General features: G+C 41.1%; 1 protein-coding gene and 1 long non-coding RNA gene across 2 annotated transcripts in view; one reads left to right on the top strand and one right to left on the bottom strand.

The window, feature by feature from the left end:
• VIT (vitrin) overlaps positions 1 to 13770 on the bottom strand; it is a 51768-nt gene extending 37998 nt beyond the window's left edge. The window contains exons 1-2 of the mRNA XM_079326375.1: positions 13498 to 13770; positions 238 to 307 (exon numbers count right to left, since the gene is read on the bottom strand). Of these exons, the coding sequence (XP_079182501.1) occupies positions 238 to 268 (31 nt within the window). The 5' untranslated portion in view covers positions 269 to 307; positions 13498 to 13770. The remainder of the gene's footprint in view (positions 1 to 237; positions 308 to 13497) is intronic.
• Positions 268 to 17148, top strand: LOC306812108. Its single transcript, XR_013776798.1, has 6 exons — positions 268 to 682; positions 8254 to 8368; positions 8503 to 8610; positions 9623 to 9726; positions 10987 to 11103; positions 15374 to 17148. It is a non-coding gene; the product is annotated as an uncharacterized lncRNA (long non-coding RNA).
• Positions 17149 to 19132: the final 1984 nt, after the last annotated feature.

The following is a 19132-nucleotide window of genomic DNA, read 5'->3' on the forward strand; positions in this document are numbered from 1 at the left end:
CTGCATGTAACTGTTATATAATTGGATATCTCTGCAAGTAATTAGTATTTTTTCTATGCCAAAGTCAAGAAATTTGTGTAAAACCCTTCCTGAAAGCTGTGCCAAGGCTTACACCTGCCATGAGAGCTTCATCAGCCGTGGAGTCCAAAGGGAAGAGAATTAGTCAGTAGCCACTGGGCATCCAGGATGGGAGAGTACAAACCCATAAACTACTAATTGCAGCACATCAGTACTTACCAAAGAAGGTTGCAATGACTGTGGCCTTCATGGTGAGTATAGCAAAATCTGGATGTGTTGCTAAGGAGCACTGAAAAGGAAAAGAAGAGCACGTCAGGCTGCATTTGGAGGTATGGTGGGGGAAGAGGGACTGTGCCCTCTTCTGTAACCTTTCATAGTCCTCACATGCTGCATCCTCTTATTACACTTTTTAGAGCAACTGATATCCCCTGAGGAGAATGTATTTGGGCTGTCACACTCCCATGGACTAATTTTTTACTTCTCTCCAAAATTTGTCTTTTTCTCCAGAAACCAAGATTTTATTTGCAAACTTATTTCAGAAGCCAGTGTCAGGAGAGGGCATGATGGGCATGGACATGCTCTGACATCTGGCATTCAAATCTGTTCACTGCTCTTCTGAGAAATAATCACAGAATCATATTTTCTGCACATCAAAGCATACCAGGTAATCTCACATAGATATGGGAATATAAACAAACCCATTTACTCTTGAAAATGTTGCATAAGTATTTTGCAATTTTTCCATCTTTTGTGAGCCAAATTACTGGTTTCTTTCCTTTTCTGAGGATGTGTATGAGTGTACACGCACATGCACCTGAGAATAAGAGGATTCGATCAGAACATCTGGAAGACATTTTTTTCTGGGTCTGCATACATAGTTCATGACCCCTGCCATCCCTGAAGCCCTTGGCCAGGCTACAAGAATTCAGACTTATCAGAGATAACCCCTCTCAGCCCTTCCTGAGCATCACCTGCTGCTTTTGCTATTATTCCATAATTGTTGAGGGAATTCTGTGTCGAGCACTCATAGTTAATCAGAGTCATTTAAGTACTATATAATATTTGACAAATACAGTAAAAAGTCTGAAAGGGAGAATATATTTTTCTGTGGTACAGGGAGAATCTCAAGGATTAAAATAAACTTGATCATCAGAGAAATTTATTACATGCTTACAAATGCAAAGATTTGTACTAAAAAAAGAAAAAAAAATGAAAGAACTAGCTATCCAGAAAGAGAATATGAATGTTAAATAAGAATGTTAAATCTGCATATGGCCAGGGAAAGTAAGATATCACATAGCCATTAATATACTCAGAAGCAGAGCTTTGGTCACCCCAGAAGGAAATTTAGAGAATAAGGCAGATACAGGAGAGAAAGAGAAAAAAATAATCTCCATATTCTCTTTTCATATATAATATTTCCATATTTTTACTTTAATTGCTCTTCTTTTTCAAGGAAGCCACCTGCTATGTGTGAGGGTGACTAAAATAGTATGCTAATCTAAACTGAGTTCAGCCAGTTCTGGGTCTATATAATTTACAACTCTTTTTACATAGAGCAGATCCACCTCTGATTTTTGCTTCTGTGCTACAGTTGGAGAACTTCAAGTACCAGGACCTACTAACAGTGCCACTTCCTAATAGCACAATGTCTTTCCTTGGTGATCTCTCTGAAAAAGTTTTCCTGCTAGGCTGCTCAAGCTGAAAGCAGCAGAGCTTTCTCAGAAGTCACTGAAATCCAGGGGTATGGACCATGGTCACTGTGTCTTCCTAAAAAAAGATGGGCAGTGCAGTGGGGATGACCCAGGCTGTATAAGCGCATCAGCAAGTTCAGTTAAGTGATGATATTTTGCTCTCATGCTTAGTTTCTATTAAAACATAGCCCATCTTTTGGAGCAAAAATCCATTTTTAAGCATTTACTGCAGTTTATTTCCACTGTGAAGCTGAAAAAAGAAATTAGCAGCAAGATGTAGAAGAGTGCTCAGAGAAACTTAGATGCTTTTCTCCTCCCTTTTATATTTCAACTCATTAACACTTCAGAGGTATCAAATAATTGCAACCCTTCAGGGAATTCTCACTTCAGGTCAATTGCAGACAAAGAAGAGGCAGAATAAGAGTTGCAATTCATTTACAGAATTACCATGCACCATTAAACATTGTACTGTCACTGGCTTAGACTTTGCAAAAGACATCTTAATATGAGCCTTTCCAAAATTTGCAGTGAATGAATTCAGCATCAATATTTTTATTTAAAGAGATTTGTGCAACCTTTTTCTGATTATATTTGCATTGGTGCTGGGATGTTGTCATCACCTGTTTAATTAAGAGTAGAACAGATCTGAGATGATAAAGCATCCATGTAAAATCTGCCTTCATGGGTGTGCTGTGTGGAGAGGGTCCAACACTGCCTAACTTTTCCTGTCTTACAAAACATGTAACACCTGTACCCCCAGGGCTGCACAAGACTTCCCATTGCTTCCTGAAGCCCTGCTGTCCCCAGGGCATGGCCAGCCACCCCAGGAGCCATCCCAGTCCTCCTGGGTGGAGTGCCCTAGGCTTGCCTTCAGTGCATTCTCTACCTAGCTGGCTGGTGGGCATTGCTCTTCAAGGAAACAGAAAGTGGGCTTTTGTTCCTAAATTATTATGAATTCAGTGCAGGAAAAAAACCCCAATAAATCTAAAAGGATTTAAGACTTAAAGCCTGTCAAGGGTTCAGCACAGTTCAGCAGACCCCTTAGCCTGCAATAACAGATGTTTATCAGTAAGAAAGATACTGGAAGCATTTAGATTTACTTATCAGTTTTGCTGTCACAGCTAAACAGGAAAGCATCTTATTGTGGACTCTCTATCTTTGGTGGTGCAGGTTATACTAGCATCCTCATGGAAATAAATTATAATAGTAAAGAAACTTGGTTTTGCCACTATATTAATTTCTACATCAGGCGCTGGCATATCAGGAGAAATGCAGGGACATCCTGTGACACAGCTCTGGTGACAATACTCCAAGGGGTGGTCCTGGCCTTCAGACCTTGAGCTGTCACATGGGGAAATGCACAGGAGGATTTACATTGCTGACTATTAAGTATCAGGCATAGAAGCTCCAGGCTTTCTGTTGTGGGAAATCTGTGTGCATTCATTGTATTGAATGCCTAGGGTGTCACCTGATTTAAGCTGTGTGAGATCTATACTGTGAACTGGCATGGCATCTGCTCCTTCACACTGGTAAAGGGAGCAACAGCTAGGAAAAAAGCAGTGGGGTTTTTTGTTTCTCTGGGAAGGGAAGGGAAAGCAGGGCTCCAACCCATGCTTACAACAGACATTTTAGTCTGTAGTTCTACTGAGAGGTCAATCATTGGCAATGTTTTATCTGTAGATCAAGAATGTTACTTTGCTGTTAAATATAAAGCTGTACTTCCTTTTCTCCTTTACAAAATTAATAGATACCATTAAAACAAACTGAAACTTTTCTATTTTGTACTAGTCTGGAGCACGAGTTTTGCTGAGTTTTCTCCTAATCAGATTTATATTAAGGCAATATTTACAGTACCAGTCAAAATTGGGAAGTAGTGACTACTCTCCATAAAATCTCCTAAACTGTATGCTTGATCTCTATTTATCAGAGTATATTTTCCCATCTGAATCTTTCAGAATGTCATAACAGAAGTTGCCTTTATACCAGAAAAGCTATTAAGTATATGCATTACCTTAACATGTGCTTCAATTCCTGCTAAGTACAAATGCAGTAAGGAGTATCTCCTTCGGTGTTTCCCAGTGCCCCTGATATTTTACCTTTTAAAAAATCAAAGTCCTATTTGAAAGAACGTTGATTACTTTTTCCTGACCATAAACACTTGAAAACTCTTCAGTGTTAGTGAAGAGACAGAATTAGCAAACTATTCTTTCTGTATATAAAGTAAGATTTTTATACCGACCTTTTATTAGCAACTTGACTTTCACAAGGATCTGAGAGAGCTGCTACATACTACAAGCAAACAGATGGTTTAAATGCATATAAACTGTCACATATAAACTGTATGGCAAACTGCTACATTTTCTGGAGGAAGTGCAGATTTAAAGTCCTTGATTTTTGGTGTCAGGCACTGCTGTCCGTTCCACGTGCAAGCTGAAATTCTTTGCTGGTGCCATGTGCTTTGCCTCTGCAGGAGTAAGCAGTTTATCTCCTGTAATCTCCTGTGCCACAAAAAATAATTTGTATACCCTCTTTGTACCATAATAGTGTGTGTCATTGTTCCCCTTTTCAAGGGCTTCTAATATCTCAGCAACACTGGCACCATAAAGAAAAACAGAAGTGGACTTTGTCTGAAAGTTATTGGAGCAAGTAGCATGGAGTTAACAGCATGATCTCTAAGCACTGTGGGTGGAGTTAAATATGTGCCCTTTTTGGGAAAATCAAGTGGGCTTGATGTAGGTGTGAGTAAATTGGTTTGGATAAACAAGAGCTGATCATCGTCTCCTAGAGGAAAACATTACAGATTTTTTTGTTTTCTCTTTAAAAGAAAATAATTATTTTTTGTTATTTTTTAACCCTTTATTTGTTTCGTGCTCATACTCTGTACTCATGGTATTGTACCTTGCTTGGCAGTGCAAGAACTGTTCATTTTGGAGCACATTAGGTGATATGACTAGCACTTGCCACACGTGATTTAGTTTCATTGATTGATAGCTGTAGTTCATTTTGGAGGCTTAGGCTGACCTGTAGGAGTACCAGGCCAGGTCACAAAATGTAAGATCCAAGGTGTTACTTTGTGAGGTGAGCTTCTCTGCACAGGAGGATAGACTGTACCCTTTGTGGGGTCTGAAACAGAATATAAGCATCCAGGAATTTAAAAATATCATAGGCTTCATCACCTACTGCTGTGACAAAAAGGTGAGTGAATGCTCACCTGTTTTCCTTCATATATGAAAGAACACAAAAATGCTTCCTGGAAGCAGAGCAGAACTTCAGAGCACTGTAGCACACTCTGCTTATTTACCCAGCATCTCAGTGTCTCAGAAAGCTGACAAGGAAACCCAGGCTTCTGTGGCTGCAGGTCTTTCCCCTGTGCTGGAGGGGTTGTAAGAAGTATTGTGTGTCACACACTTAGCAGTTGTGAGTTTAGTAAAATGAAAAAGGGGGTCACTATTAAAGGAGTCTCTGGGTCTGGGGACAGCTTGAGCTTTTCCCTTGAAGAGTCTTTGCATTATCTTGCTCCTTTACCTCCAAGCCACAGTAGCCACAGCCTGTTTGCCTGGTGCTTTCCATGGCCATGTGAGTCCCACATTAAGTCTCCAGTCATTCTCCAGTCATTGAAGTGAGGTATGGGTGGATTCAGAGGTCTGAATTCTACCTAAGTTGCATTTTGGGCACAGGAATTGTTTTATTCCGAGGTGATTGAAAAAATGTTTATGTTTAGGTTGGCAAGAGAAATTTAGCTCAAAATAGCTCTCACTCAGGTAGGTATAATGAAGACATGATATACCCAGAAATTTAGAGACAAATAGAAACATGCAAGCAGCCCTGTGCTACTCATTTTGTGTTCATGCAATGCTCTGAAATTAAAACATAAGGTTGGAGTAACAGTGATGATGACTTCTCTACTTTCCACAGAGCTCGTTCAGAAGAAAGTAATTTATTTAAGACTACAGTGTGATTTAACTTGCCAGACCTTTCTCAGAGCTTAAATAAAACTGCAATGATTATACATTTTCATCTGTCTCAACAAGAAAACCATCAATTATGTTGGTTTGACCTGCCCCTTCCAGCAAAGGAAGAAATACATTTAGAATATGTCACCCACCCACAGAGAAAATATAATTTAGGCTATCTAGATGATGATTTCGTTGGGGGCCATTACACTGTACTTTCCTGGTTTCTGCTAATGTATTATGCATTAATTTTTCATTTTGATGCATGGCTTTCATGCCTCATTGGGAATTGCTCTTAGCTCAAACCTGTGAATCTCTGCCCATAAAACTTCCTCCCTCTGTTCTCCTCTCCACCATGGTTTTTGTCTGCTCATGTATCTGCCCTCCTCACTCTCGGGTAAACTTCTGCTTTTCTAATTTGACTTCTACTTACCATCATTCAGACCCCAGCCAGGTGCCATTATCTCTGGCACTCCCATTTTCCCAAGAGGAGAGTACTTGCTCTTCAGCAGTGCTGGAGGGCTGTGCTAGCTTTGTAGCATGAGATTTGTGGCCACATTTCTTTCTTTCTTGCTTTCTTTTTATTATATTTTTTTTTATTTTAGAAAATGTGCCATTTGCTATTTCCAACAAATTGTTTAAACAAGTCTAAGTGACTTTAAAGTGCAGTACATGGTTTCTCAGATTGGATGCACAGTAAAGAGCTCTGAGTAACCTTGCTATTGTGCTGCCTGCAAACTAAGAACTAGTGTCATGTGTCAGAATTCCCCTGAAGGTACATATTTAGTCTGAAAGCAAAGAATTTCTGTTAAAGGCACTGAAAAAACTGCACATAACCCTGGGGATGGTTTTGGAATTTCTGTTGCATGTTCAAACAAAACAACATTTTTTTTTTTAAAGGTAGAAACTTAGAAGCAGAAATTTAGAGACACTTCAAGATATTTACTCTCTGCTTAAAGCTACACATAACCATTTACTACAAAAGTGAATTATGTATCTAGATACCTAGATATATATAATATCTAGATATAGAGATATATCTCTTTATACATTATATATCTCTATATATGTATGCATATATATAGGTATATATATAGTTATTTATAGATATCTATATAGATCAAAAGTGAAACTCATCTTTAAGCATGCTAGTAAATTTCTACAACTCACAAAAAACTTGTATCAATCCAGTATCTCCTACAGTTTGTATTATTAGTGATGTCCTATGCCAAAGTATGGACTGATTGGATAAGGATTCAGAAAATGTTTGTAATCAAGAAAAAATTAATCTGGTACTATTCTGGCATGTGGCACTTGTTTGAAGTAAGGCAGGAAGTGGTGAAATTCATTTATGTTTCGTAATGACAACTTGATCAAGGAAGCATCTTCTACAAAATGTCTTCAGCAAATCAGGAAGTATTACTTCTGTTTGGAAATGTTTTCTCCAAGCATTCTCTATCAAATATCTTTCTGATACTGTTAGTTTAGAAAAGACTAACTTGTGCTGCAAGGGAAGTTGCTACCAAATGCAAATCAGAAAACAGCCCCAAACCACCTTCTGCCCCTGAGTCATCTTCTACTGTTGCTTTGTTGGGACTTCCAAATTGCTTGTCTTCTTTCAGGGTCAGCTGCTTAGGGCCAGGATGCCCAACCCCACATCCCAGGACATTCTGCATGGCCACCCTGCTCCCTGCCCTGCCCTGCCCATGACTCTCCCCAGCCAGCAGTCATTGCTGCTTTGGCTTTGCTGCAGACTGTTCAGCTGTTTCCCCCCAGCTGGTGCTGGTTGCAGCCCACCTGCAGCCCATCTCAGGCTGATGTCTCTCACCTGACCAGGCTGTTCTGGGGAACAGTTTGAAAACCATGGAGCTGTGAGTAGTGTTTCCATTTTTAATGACTGAAGAGGATGTCTTGGAGCTCCAAGCTGCTTTTGGGAGGAAAGTGAGCTATGGATTAGAATGAATGCCAGCATTATAAATGAGGCTGTTATGGGTAGTGCTGGTTTCCTGAAGACGTGCTGTTGGTGGAGGTGCTGGTGACAGACATGACACAGCAGGGCCAAGCTGTGCAGCCTTATGGCAAGTGTGTTGGCAGCCCCTGGCAACTGGCAGGAGAGGTCTCTCTAACATATGGGTCATGTGGACAGCATGAGGAATAGCCAAGCTTCAAAAATTCCCCAGTATCTGAATGTCCTGGAAGGGAAATGAAGAGCTAGAAAATATGGTGGCAAAGAGACCTTCAGAGACCAGTCCTGGATACTGTGACAGTGTAGGTACAGCAAGAAATTGCTGAGAAATGTAGCACTGTTTTACTAACTTTGCATATTAGAATATGATTTTGCATAGAGATGAATCACAGGATTCTGTTTCTGAGAAACCAAGATCAAAAAGGGAAACCACATGGACTGGAAGAAGGATCTTGTAATTTGTGGTCTTTTGTTTTGAAAACAAACTAGGCCTGCAGTCCTCAGTATTGCATAATCTACTTCCATGCTCAGGAATTTTGAACTTTGGCTTTAGGAGATTATCATAAGAGCTTCTATTCAAATCTAATTATTGCCTAATCTATGCATTTTTTTCTACATACAGATTTCACCAATAAGAATAGAAGATGTAAACCACAGAAGACTAACTTTCTGTCCCAAATTACCACATATTTTAAGATGCAGTTTGGTGGAAAATCTTTCTCCAAAACAGGGTGCAAGTAGGCTTTTCTGACTTGTGTTATGCCAGTATTTGCCTTTGTAACATTTGTACCAAGTTGTTCCATTGAAACTACTCTAAACTTCCCTAACCTCTCATCCCCTTCATCTGGACACTACTTTCCTTCCCATGTAGCCTCTTTTCCAGACAGCCTCTTTCTTCCTGTGCTTCATGTCCTAAAACTTCTTCAACCAAGCCCAGAAGAACAAAATTCTCAAGTGTGGAAGATGCATTGCACAAGAGGTGAGAAGGAGGGACTTCCACCATCCTTAGCTGGCTGGCAGCTGTGAAAATACCCCTGTATTCAGGGAGTCCTTACCCTTTTGTAGCTCTGACTCACTGAAGTTGTCCACAGCCAGAATACACAGCCCTGCTGCCAGCTTTCCTCTATGTCTCACCCCTGTTCTATGGGCTGAAGGGTAAATGATGTATTTGGGGGAAACTAAAAAGAATGGAGCCTTCTGAGTCCCTAAAGGAACCTGGCAGGGAGCTCGAGAGGCACAGACATGGCCGTGTCCAAACTTCCCTGTAAATGAAGGATTTTTGAGAGGTAAAAATTTCCACAGTTTTGTGTACAAGCCTGAAGGTGTTGGAAACCCCCAGATCATCCTGGTGGGGACATTAAAGGACTGCATGAAGCTACACAAGAACATTCAGAATTTTCCTGAAAATTTTGGCCCATGTGTAATGTCACTTGGCAATCATGTGCTTTTTTCATATGAAACAAGCTGCCAGCTGAAGGACTGTTGGCTGCTGTGTTACATGTGCCACATTTACAAAGATATTTTATAAGGTGATAGGCTGAGTAGCAGTTTGCAAATGCAAGCTGAGTGTATTTTTTATATCTGTGTCCATGGGATGTTCTGTAGAATGAGGCACATTAAGGATAGCTGACACCGATTGTGTTCTTCGTGCACTCCAGAGTTCTGGAGATAAAGCAAGGATGGGATGGACTTCGTGGCTGCTAGAAAGTCAGTTCAGCCACTACAGCAAGACTGATGTTAAGAACTATTTAAACCTAGATATTTTGAATAAACCAGAGATGGTTATAAATACTCTTCTGAATGTGAATGTGTTTCCAGTTTGGGATATGAGATATAGATTTGAGTGCTCTGCTTCAGAAGGGAAGGAAAAAGCTGCAGATGGTGTTATTTTTATTTTTTTTAATTGAAATGAATTTTCATGAGAAATATTGATGCTTCCAAGCCATTGGGAAATTTTCTTTCTGGTCAGACTTTCTGGCTTTTTTTTCCAGGCCTCAGTCCTTGAAAAATGAGCCCAAAGAGGAAAGGCAGCCCAAGGCAACCCAGCCATGTCCTGCTGCAGAGGAGAACAGAGAAGATGGCAAGAGAGACGAGGGTGAGCTGGCTGCAGAGAGGGAATGGGCTCTGTTCTCTGCTGGCAGGGCACCTGCAGAGGATGTGGCAGCAGCCCTCAGACACCACTAAATGTAGAGCTGCCCCAGAAGAGGGTTGGTGCAGAAAGTTTGCAGAGCCCAGAGCAAACACTTTTGTACCTAGCCCCTGAGTGCCATGCTGCCAGGACTGCCCAAACCTGGCACCTGCTGGTGTTTGCTGGGGCAGCTGTACCCACACAAGCCGCAATCACTGCTGGCCACTCAGCTACCCCATAGATGCATTTGGAGCCTTCAGAACTTCAGTAGAGCCTGACTTGTCTATGGGCCACTGGAAAGAAAAAGCACTGGAAGAAAAGTTCATCACCAATACATGCTCCTCTCTTAGCTGAACAAGTCCCTTCACATCCCCCGTTTTTTTTTTTTTTAAATCCCTTGCTTTCCACGGGGCATTATCACGAGTCAGCACAAAGCAGTTTTACCCCAGCCCTGTGTCACTCTCACAGCGGTGCCTGCAGTCCCTTTGGGCTGGGGGCTTACAGAGGTCACAGGGGCGATGCAGGCTCTGGCAAGACAGACAGACAGAGCTTAATTTACTAACAGAGATACAATCTGAACAGTTACAGATTTTCTGGGCATTTCTGCGCCTTTCTGAGCCTCCTGTGTGGCAGCGGGAAGCTGTGCTGCCTGTGCAGCATTTACCCAGGTTTTCCAAGAGGGAAATGTGCAGCAAATAAAGGAGCTGGGATGCAGAAGAGTGACAGCTGCTTTAGGACTGTTAGAGAGGCTCTTTTACAGACGAATGAACCGTCAATTTGTAGTGAGACATTGTTTTCTAAACATAGCATGAAAACTGTTATCTTGCCTGGCTGGTCATTAGGAGAGAGATAATTACAGTCTCTGTGCCACAGCCGGGCCAGAACAGGGGCTGCATTGTCCCAGCTCCCAGCTGAGCTCCAGCACAGGCTCCCCAGGCACCGCCGGGACAAGGGGGCTCCTTGTGCCCCGGCAAGTTCAAAAGAGGAATTGAAGTGCTCTAAGTAGGTGTTAAGCACCTATTTCTCGCTCCGACTCTGGACTTAAATATCTACTCCACAAGAGAAAGATGGGGAGGGCAGGCCCGTGACTACTGTAGCTGCGTTCTCCCTGACTTTTTGTACAACACATGCTATGATTATTGTTTTTCTTTTGTTTAAAAAAACAAACTAACAAACAAACCCCAAACCATCAGTTTAGCAATTCTGTGTTTCTGTTTTTCAACACAGATTAATGGGATCTGTATGATGCACAGGTTTTCAGAAGGAAGGATATAATATATGCCCAGTGCCCTGAATGAGAAACCTAAATCTCAGCTGATGCTGCAGCAGGCTGGAGGTGTCCTAGTATGTATCCAGAGCTTCGGGGAGGGGGGGGGGGGGGGGGGGGCAGAAAATCTCTCTAGGGCTGCCAGGAAATCCCAGACTTTTGTTTTTCCTTTCCCATCCAGAAGTGACACTTCCAGCCCAGCCAATTGCCATGGCCAGCACACACCTCGCTGCTCTGGCCCTGCCCTTGCCAGTCCCACTGCTCATGGGCAGTGCATGTCCACGAGTGCCACAGCACCTTTTTTCAGGAATACAGCCATAGCTGCAGGTAATAAACTGAGCTATCCCTTTTTCTTGCTCATTTCATCCAGCCTTAAATGACTTACCTATCAACTCAAACTGAAAGAGAGTAGGTTTAGATTAGATATTAGGAAGAAATTCTTCACTGAGAGGGTGCTGAGGCACTGCCACAGCTTGTCCAGAGAAGTAGATGTCACATGAAGTTTCTGGCTAGAGCTTATTTGTGGTTCAGAGGGGAAAAGGAAAAAGTTCAAAATTCTTCAGGCAGACCATTGTTACATAAACTTCAGGTTTATTTTTAACAATGTTTTCTAAGAAGCAATGGCCAGAAATAATAGATAATTCTGACATTTCACTTGAAGTAATTGGCCTGTTTTTTAGCTTCTGTGTTCACACTGGGGCTCAGGTAGTCTCCTTTAAGAAATACTCCAATTAATTTTGACAAAAAGGAGTGTAAATAATTTCCTATTACTTCTGTGAAAGTCAGTAACCAGGTAAAAAGGGAGCACCTTGTTAATGCCTCCTCTAAAGGAAAGGCTTTTATAGGATCTCATCCTTGATAGATGAAAAAGAATGCACGTGGAGTATCTTGCATTCCAAGTGTGAGATGTAGCTAGTAAAATTGCTTGGTTCAACCAGTCAGTGCTAAGAACTGTAATTATACCACGAGGGAAAGAAGTGTCTTATGTTAAGTGAAGGTAGGAACAATTAAAGACCAAGTGAAGAACACAACATTACTACTACAGGTGGAAACACAATATTTGCAGTATACATAGTATTTAAGTTTCTTCTTAAAAATATACTTTTAATATCCTGAATAACTAAAAGACAGGAAGTCCTTTTTGTCATCCCAGTGAGAACAACCCCAACAACTCAAAGGATTAAATAAAACATGCAAACAAAATAAATCTATTTAATATAAGTTACTGACTTAGTATTTGAAAATTAATGTGTTTGTAATGGAGTTATTTTTGCTTGAGTTCTCTTTGCATCTCTGAAAGAGATCAGTCTTACAGCCATGACTGTCATTCAAGTGATGAACTGAGTAAAGTTTGAAGAAGATGGTAACACAGAAAAACAGATTTTCTTTGAATGTAGACAAATGAAAAATGTTTTTAACTTCAGGATGTATATAAATAAACACAAGCTATAAACATATACAACTCCATGGCTTTTCTCAATAAAATCTATTTTAAAAGATATCTAAACAAACTTTTCTTTGTGTGTGTTTTCTTGTTTTGATGTTTTGTTTAAATTTTGGAGAGGTTAGAGAAAAAACAATGTGCTCTAAGGAGGATTTGCCTCTGTAATGTGTAATTTTGCTTTCTGCTCTGAATGTGGTGTAGTTCCCATAAACTCTAGGAACAAAATTTAACTAGAGCTGATATTTAGCTTGGGGCATTTGGTTCATGTTTGTACTAGTTGGAGAGAAATCACATTTTGAAGAGACTTATCAAGACTCTAATCTCTCTGCAGAGAGCTGAGCGGCTGTGGCAGGCTTGACAATGCTATTCATTTTTGGAGCCTCACACCAAAACAAGCACTCAGCACAAAAGGATGTATAGAGTCTAGGCTACTGTACTGTTCATACATCTGCATCTACCCATTGCCAGGAGAGCTCACACCACACACCACTGGAACAATACCATTTTCCATTCTGTGCCTTGGAGATTAGTGTTCCCCAGTGCCAGGTAGTGTTTATTAATGGTACAGCACACACCTTCCTATTGATCAAAAAGACTTTGTGAAAAAGGCTTGAAACCAAAACAGTTTTAAACTGAGGAACAAGTTGCATTATCTATCACAAACTATTTGTACAGAAGGCTTGAATAAATGTCTGTTGGTGGTGGCTTATATACACCATTCTTTATCACATAGTTAAGCCCTTGCTGTTCAGGCAGTGAGTATATGTGTCCACTTAACAGTAGGGGCTTAATGCTTTCATAAATACTTTATGAAGCATATATAAGTAAAGTACAGTTTCATTCTACATTTGTGTCTTCATCTTCCTAGGTCTTTGATCCTAAGCATACAGCTGGAATGCTAAATAAAACATTATGACCCTACAGTTTCTCAGCAGTGAAAATATTTAACTATTATCAACAGGCAAAAAACACAACTTCCCCGTCTCCCCCCTAAATAAATATAGCAGAAAAACAACATCAGAATTACCTTGCTTGAGGTGTGCAACTTTTTATTCCTTTTCTCCACACAGTATGAAAGTGGGTTTTTTTCCAAGCTTTTCTGTACCCCAATCTCCAGCCAACATTATTCTAGAGAAGGAGAGGCAGGCAGCAGAGGGAGGCCTGGACACCTTTTTTCTTTCAGAGAGGAGCTAATCAAACATTCCCATCAAGCTCCGAGCTCTGTGAAAGGCACATTGCTCTCTCTCCCCCCTCCCTCCCTCTGCTCCTCTCTCCCTCTCTGTCTCTCTCTCTCTGTCTTTCCCTCTCCCTCCCGCACACACAGACATACAGAGCTCCTTACACTGATTTAGCAGCTGAATTAGGCGGTCCTATTTTAAATATACGTTCCCTCCCACATATTTTTGGTCGGGATTTCTATGCTCCTTTTGCACTAGCCTGTCAGATTTGTCAAGTTTTTCTCTTTTGTGAAGCTTTACTTAACTGATGTTGTGGCTCATTTTTTTTTTTTTCAGTCTCCCCATGCATTTCAGCACTGTAGTGAAATGACTAGAACTAGTAGATGAGAGTAAACCACACAGCCTTAGAGATTTTAACTACCAGATTAGTCAGATGCAGATCAGGTTTAAAGAGAAAAAGTATCTTTTGAAGAGACAGACTGTGATGCCTTTACTTACAAGAATAGCATCGTATTCCCCCAGCAGCTTCCCTGAAGTCAGAAGATTAGTGACAGAATAACTCTGCCAGTTTGGGCACAGAGAAGTAGAAGTATGGCATGAAGGTTCTTTCTGATGGAGTTGGATGTGAGAATTTAATGAAATGCTCTCAAAGGCTAATAAACTGGTACTTGTTAAGTGTGACCTGGCCAAATGAGATATACAAGAGAAGTAATTTCTTTAAGTATCTGTATGCAGATCTCCTAAAATTCTTGGGTAACTTGAAGAAGAAAAATGTATTGAGATTATCAAGATCATAGCATTTATGACATTATAACAGAAAGTGATGGTATCATATTCCAGGTACTGGAATGTAAACTATAATTTGCAATTCCATCTAGGCATTCAGAAGTGTATAGATAACATCCATGGGCAGACATACATTGTTTTATCTGAGGTCATTATGGATGAAAAAAAAATCTAGCATACTGAAGATTGACTTCAAAACACACATTAGAAAGACATATAATTCCTGATTTAACAATCCCCTAAATGGGTTTAGTTCAAGGGGAAAGTGATTACCTGGTGCTTGTAAATATCTACTCCAGCACCTGCAGAAACTGTGTAACAGCTCAGCATATTAATAAACAGTACAATATCAAAAGTTTATCAACAAGTTCCAACTGTGTTACCAAGATATAATGATCCATAATTCATTTGATCCTCTTGATAAAGAAAGTCTGGCTTGCCATGGTAAGTCCATGCAAGGCAGGATGCAGTGGACTGGCAGAAAGCCTCTTCAGACAGCAAATCTGCTAGCACTTCTACCTAGAAGATCTACTGAAAAACTTGAAACACCACCTCTTACCCCCCAAGTCTTATTAATTCAATTTAACAATTTCAGAATATCATCACCCTTTTATTATGACTTTGTGAGGTTAAATTATTCAGATAATAAGGGACAAAAGGACCAAGACCTTAGGACTACAAGTTTAGAGGTATATAGGTACTAGGGGACAAATATCTAAATAATGGGGTTCTCTAGCTAAGTGGCTGTGTCATTTCCCAGTGCTGGTGAAAGGCTGAAGTCCCCATGACAACTCCTTACCTGCAGATGCTGGTAGAAATTCTCAAAAATCTTTGGGCACAGACCTTCACTGGTCTTTAGCTGCTTTCCATTCAAGCAGCTTATTTTCAGAAATCCATGGGAATCTGTGTGGATGTTGATTTGCTTGTATTGCTTTACAGTCTCAGGTCAGTGGGTTGCCAGAGAATTTTGATCTCAAACCAGTACAAGTGAGAGGACTGAAGACTGGGCTTCTTACAACCCAAACCATGGCTGGGTGGCAAAGGCACCTGCAGAGCACTCAACAGGACTGCATCAAACCAGCTGGGCTGGTGTTGAGCTGAGAAACCAGACACAGCAGATGATTGGGATAAGTGATACAGGCAGAAAGCTCTCCTGAGGTTCAGCTTCTGGTACCCGTGTCAGCTCACTGAGGGTTGTAGCTGTTGGCATGTGGAACGCTGTCGACAAGGCGTCAAAGCGAGAGCTACAGCACCTACACCAAGGTCATGCTTCATTGTTGCTGCTGCAGGGTGGCAGTTTTACAAAAGAAACAGCTGATAGATCCACTTTTCATTTTCCATGGATGAATTATCTTATTTGTGGGTAAATTGTACCACGGGCAAAGAGCCAGCGTGCTCCTGGCAGGACTTTGCTCAAATGCAGTGGTGTGAGAACAGAGCTTTGTTGCTTCCAGAAACTCAGCAATGGTGCAGCCTGTCCACTTTGCACCCACCTTACTCTCCCAGCCTTGCTGGCTCCACTCCTGGCTCAGGGTCAAGAATGCTGCCAGCTGGGTGGCACATTGCTGCATTGCTGCCTGCGAGCCAACCTGGCATCCTGGAAATGAGCATCCCTGGAACTGTGAGCAGAAACACTGAGTGGGCAGAAAAAGAAAACTATCTGGTTTGTTATTATTCAGGGTATTCAGCCTCTCATTATCACTTGCAATGGAGAACTGAAGAGTATCAAAACAAGACACTGAGGAGGGCACTGACTGTCTCTTTCTATCACAACATTTCTGAGTGTCATCGCCTGTGCTCTTTCCTGACAGAGGCAATTTCCAGCCACCCAAGAGCTGGCAACACAAAGAGCAGAAACAAGAGGTAGGCCACATTGAATGGCTCTACTTTGGTGCTGGGATTTGTCACAGGGAAAGATTTGTTTGCAAAAGAGATGGCTGTGCAGTCAGGAAGCCACTAATTTGAAGACAAAAGGTATTTGAGCGCGATTGTCTAGGGGATGGACAAGTGCTCTGTATCTGTATGGGCTCATGTCTGCCACCATTGCTTCTAGTCTGAGGCCTCCACCTGAGTTTTCTTCTAACTCTTAGTAGTATTTGTGATTGTAGTTTTTAAGTTTCACTGTACTGTATTTTCAGTAAGTTAAAGCAGGATTTGTCATGACCCATTGAAACAAAACCTGAAAGCAAAAGAATGCAGAACTCTTATCTGTGCTCTGAAGTAGCCAGTGGATGAGACCAGAGAGTCAAAGAGAGCTGAGAAGGTTCTTAAGTTTTTGAGGAAAATTCAGTGACCTACTCAGGTATTACTTTCACTCTGGAAGATAAAACAGCAGAGAGATATGATGTATATAAGCAGTGTTAGCACAGACAGAGGAGATAATCTGGCCAAGACTCAGTAAGGAAGTTTGGCATATTCTAACAGAGGTAGCAGCAACCTGGAAGACTAGACACTTGAAAATGGACCTTAGTTACAGGCCCTTAAATAAATCTGCATTTTGAGGTCATATGTTATGCAGAATTTTCAAGGTACACAGTGTTTATTTAAAAGACATTGCTTTGGGTAACAGCTGGGTGGTGGCAGCTGAAAATCTGACTTCACTGAAGGGAAGCTCATTGCACTTAATCTAATCCTAATTAAAATCTGACTTCAATAATTTTTAAATGCTTTTAAAAACATTTTTTAATAACATAACTAGTGGACATACATATTTCAGCCAACACAAAAAGGTAGGATTCATCATGCTTCCTTCTCTCTGCCTGCAGTCTTTCACAGGTAAATGACATAGGGAAAAGCTCCCCTATTTTTAAATGCAAATAAACTCACATGTTCTGTGTTTGATGCTCACCAACTGGTATGGCCCTTGATCTGAGAAGAGGCTGCTGTGAGGGAACCATCAGAGAAAGCTGTAGTTTTGCACTTTTTACACTTATATGTCCAAATTCAGTACAAGTTCATTGCTGACTGAGGTCCATTATCTTTTGATGATAGCTGGCCTTTCTGTACTTATTCACATGAACAGGTCAAACTTTTGTTGAAAAAGGGAGAGAAAGGTTTTACTGTGTTCACAGAGCAGGTCAAAATCTAATTGAGAGCAGAGGATGGTGATTTCAAAGACCATAAATTGCTTCCAAGAGGTCTGTGCAAAGGGTTGACAGGCATATAGATCCTGTGGAGCAGGAGTGTGCTGCAGCCCAACCCATTCTGTTCATCTCCCCAGCATTCCAGAGGAATTTCTGGCTCACTGCTGTAGACATAGGCAAAGAAAATACTTTTCAGGTATGTTATAAAACAAGATATGCTTGCACAATTTTTAGAGAAATCTAAACTTTAAAAAATTTTTTCCCCAGTGGAATGTAGAGAGTTTCTCACAGACCAGATCTTTGTCCCACCTGTGGGACCCAAGGCACACACACTGCTCATCTGGCATGAGGCTGTGGCCAGTCTTCTAAAGCCATGAAATCGTTTGCTCTCCAGGTTATGAGTGGGAAATACATAAGACACAAGACTGAACTAATTGGCTTGTGATCATTACACAGGAAGTGCTGAATGTGTCTCCTCAGCTGAGCACTGTGGGCTTGGTAGGGCAGCCCTGACTCCACACACAAGGACAGAAAACAGACAAATTAAATTATTTCAAGACAACATGTACCTATGTCACATCTAATCCCATCCAGGTGCTTAAACAGAAAGGAAGAAGTTTTCTGCTCTCAAGCAATTACCCTCGAGCCTTTTCAACCAAGTGCTACCACAGGAACCAGAGAGCAGAATCTTACAACACCCCAAGATGTCACGCACAGCCTGGCAGTGCTGGCTCTGCTCATGGCTGCACATGTTAGAGTTAACTCCTAGCAAGTGGCAGTGGAGTTCAAAGTCTGCAGTTTTTCCATGTTTCTTAAACTCTGTGAAATAAAATCTTATGCAAATTCAAAAAAAACATATATACATGAAAAAAAGAAGTCAGAGAGAACAGAGAAGTTACAAGTATGATTGGGATGGGAAGGCAGCTAGGGGGTTAACATTGTTTGGCTTTAGCTGCTTAAAGCACTTACATTGAAATGGGCCTGAGGTAAATAAAATAACCAATGTCCTGTAAGGCTTGTATAAAATACACTGATGTGTTTGTCTAGTTTTTGAGAAAGGTATGGAGGCTGAATTATGTGTGCTAAAGGCCTTGCCAGCATCAGAAACATCTTTAAATAATTAGAGCAATTGGGTAGCCAGAACTCTGTTTTTACTTATTTTATGAATGAGGAGACCTCATGGGCCAAATGAATGCATAATGTTGGCATGCTTGGTGAAATGGATGTATACCAAACTTACAGTGTGTAAATGTGACCCACTGTGTGTTTCTCAGAGGAGATGGCAAAGGCCATGTTTCCTGAGGCTGTGGAGAAGCTGGGCTCTGTCAGCAAGTCCCAAGTCCCTCGTTCCTTTGTGTACCTTTGAAAAAAAGTAACAAAAGATGACAAAATCAGCCCTTTTAGGTTTGCTGGGGCAATGTTCAAGAAAGAGCTGATAAACCCCTTACCCTGGGTCTTCTGCAGCATGTAGCAGGGGAATGGGGCCCTGGGAGCCTGCCATCCCTATCCCAACTGGCAGGCTCCAGGGATGGAGGTTCATATCAGGGAATGGGAAAGGGACCTCTTTTCTGTGATTGATATGTGAAGAGCTTGAGTCATGGTCACATGAACAGTG

The sequence above is a fragment of the Erithacus rubecula genome (genome assembly GCF_903797595.1).
Source record: "Erithacus rubecula genome assembly, chromosome: 2".
In the NCBI taxonomy this organism is placed as follows: Eukaryota; Metazoa; Chordata; class Aves; order Passeriformes; family Muscicapidae; genus Erithacus; species Erithacus rubecula.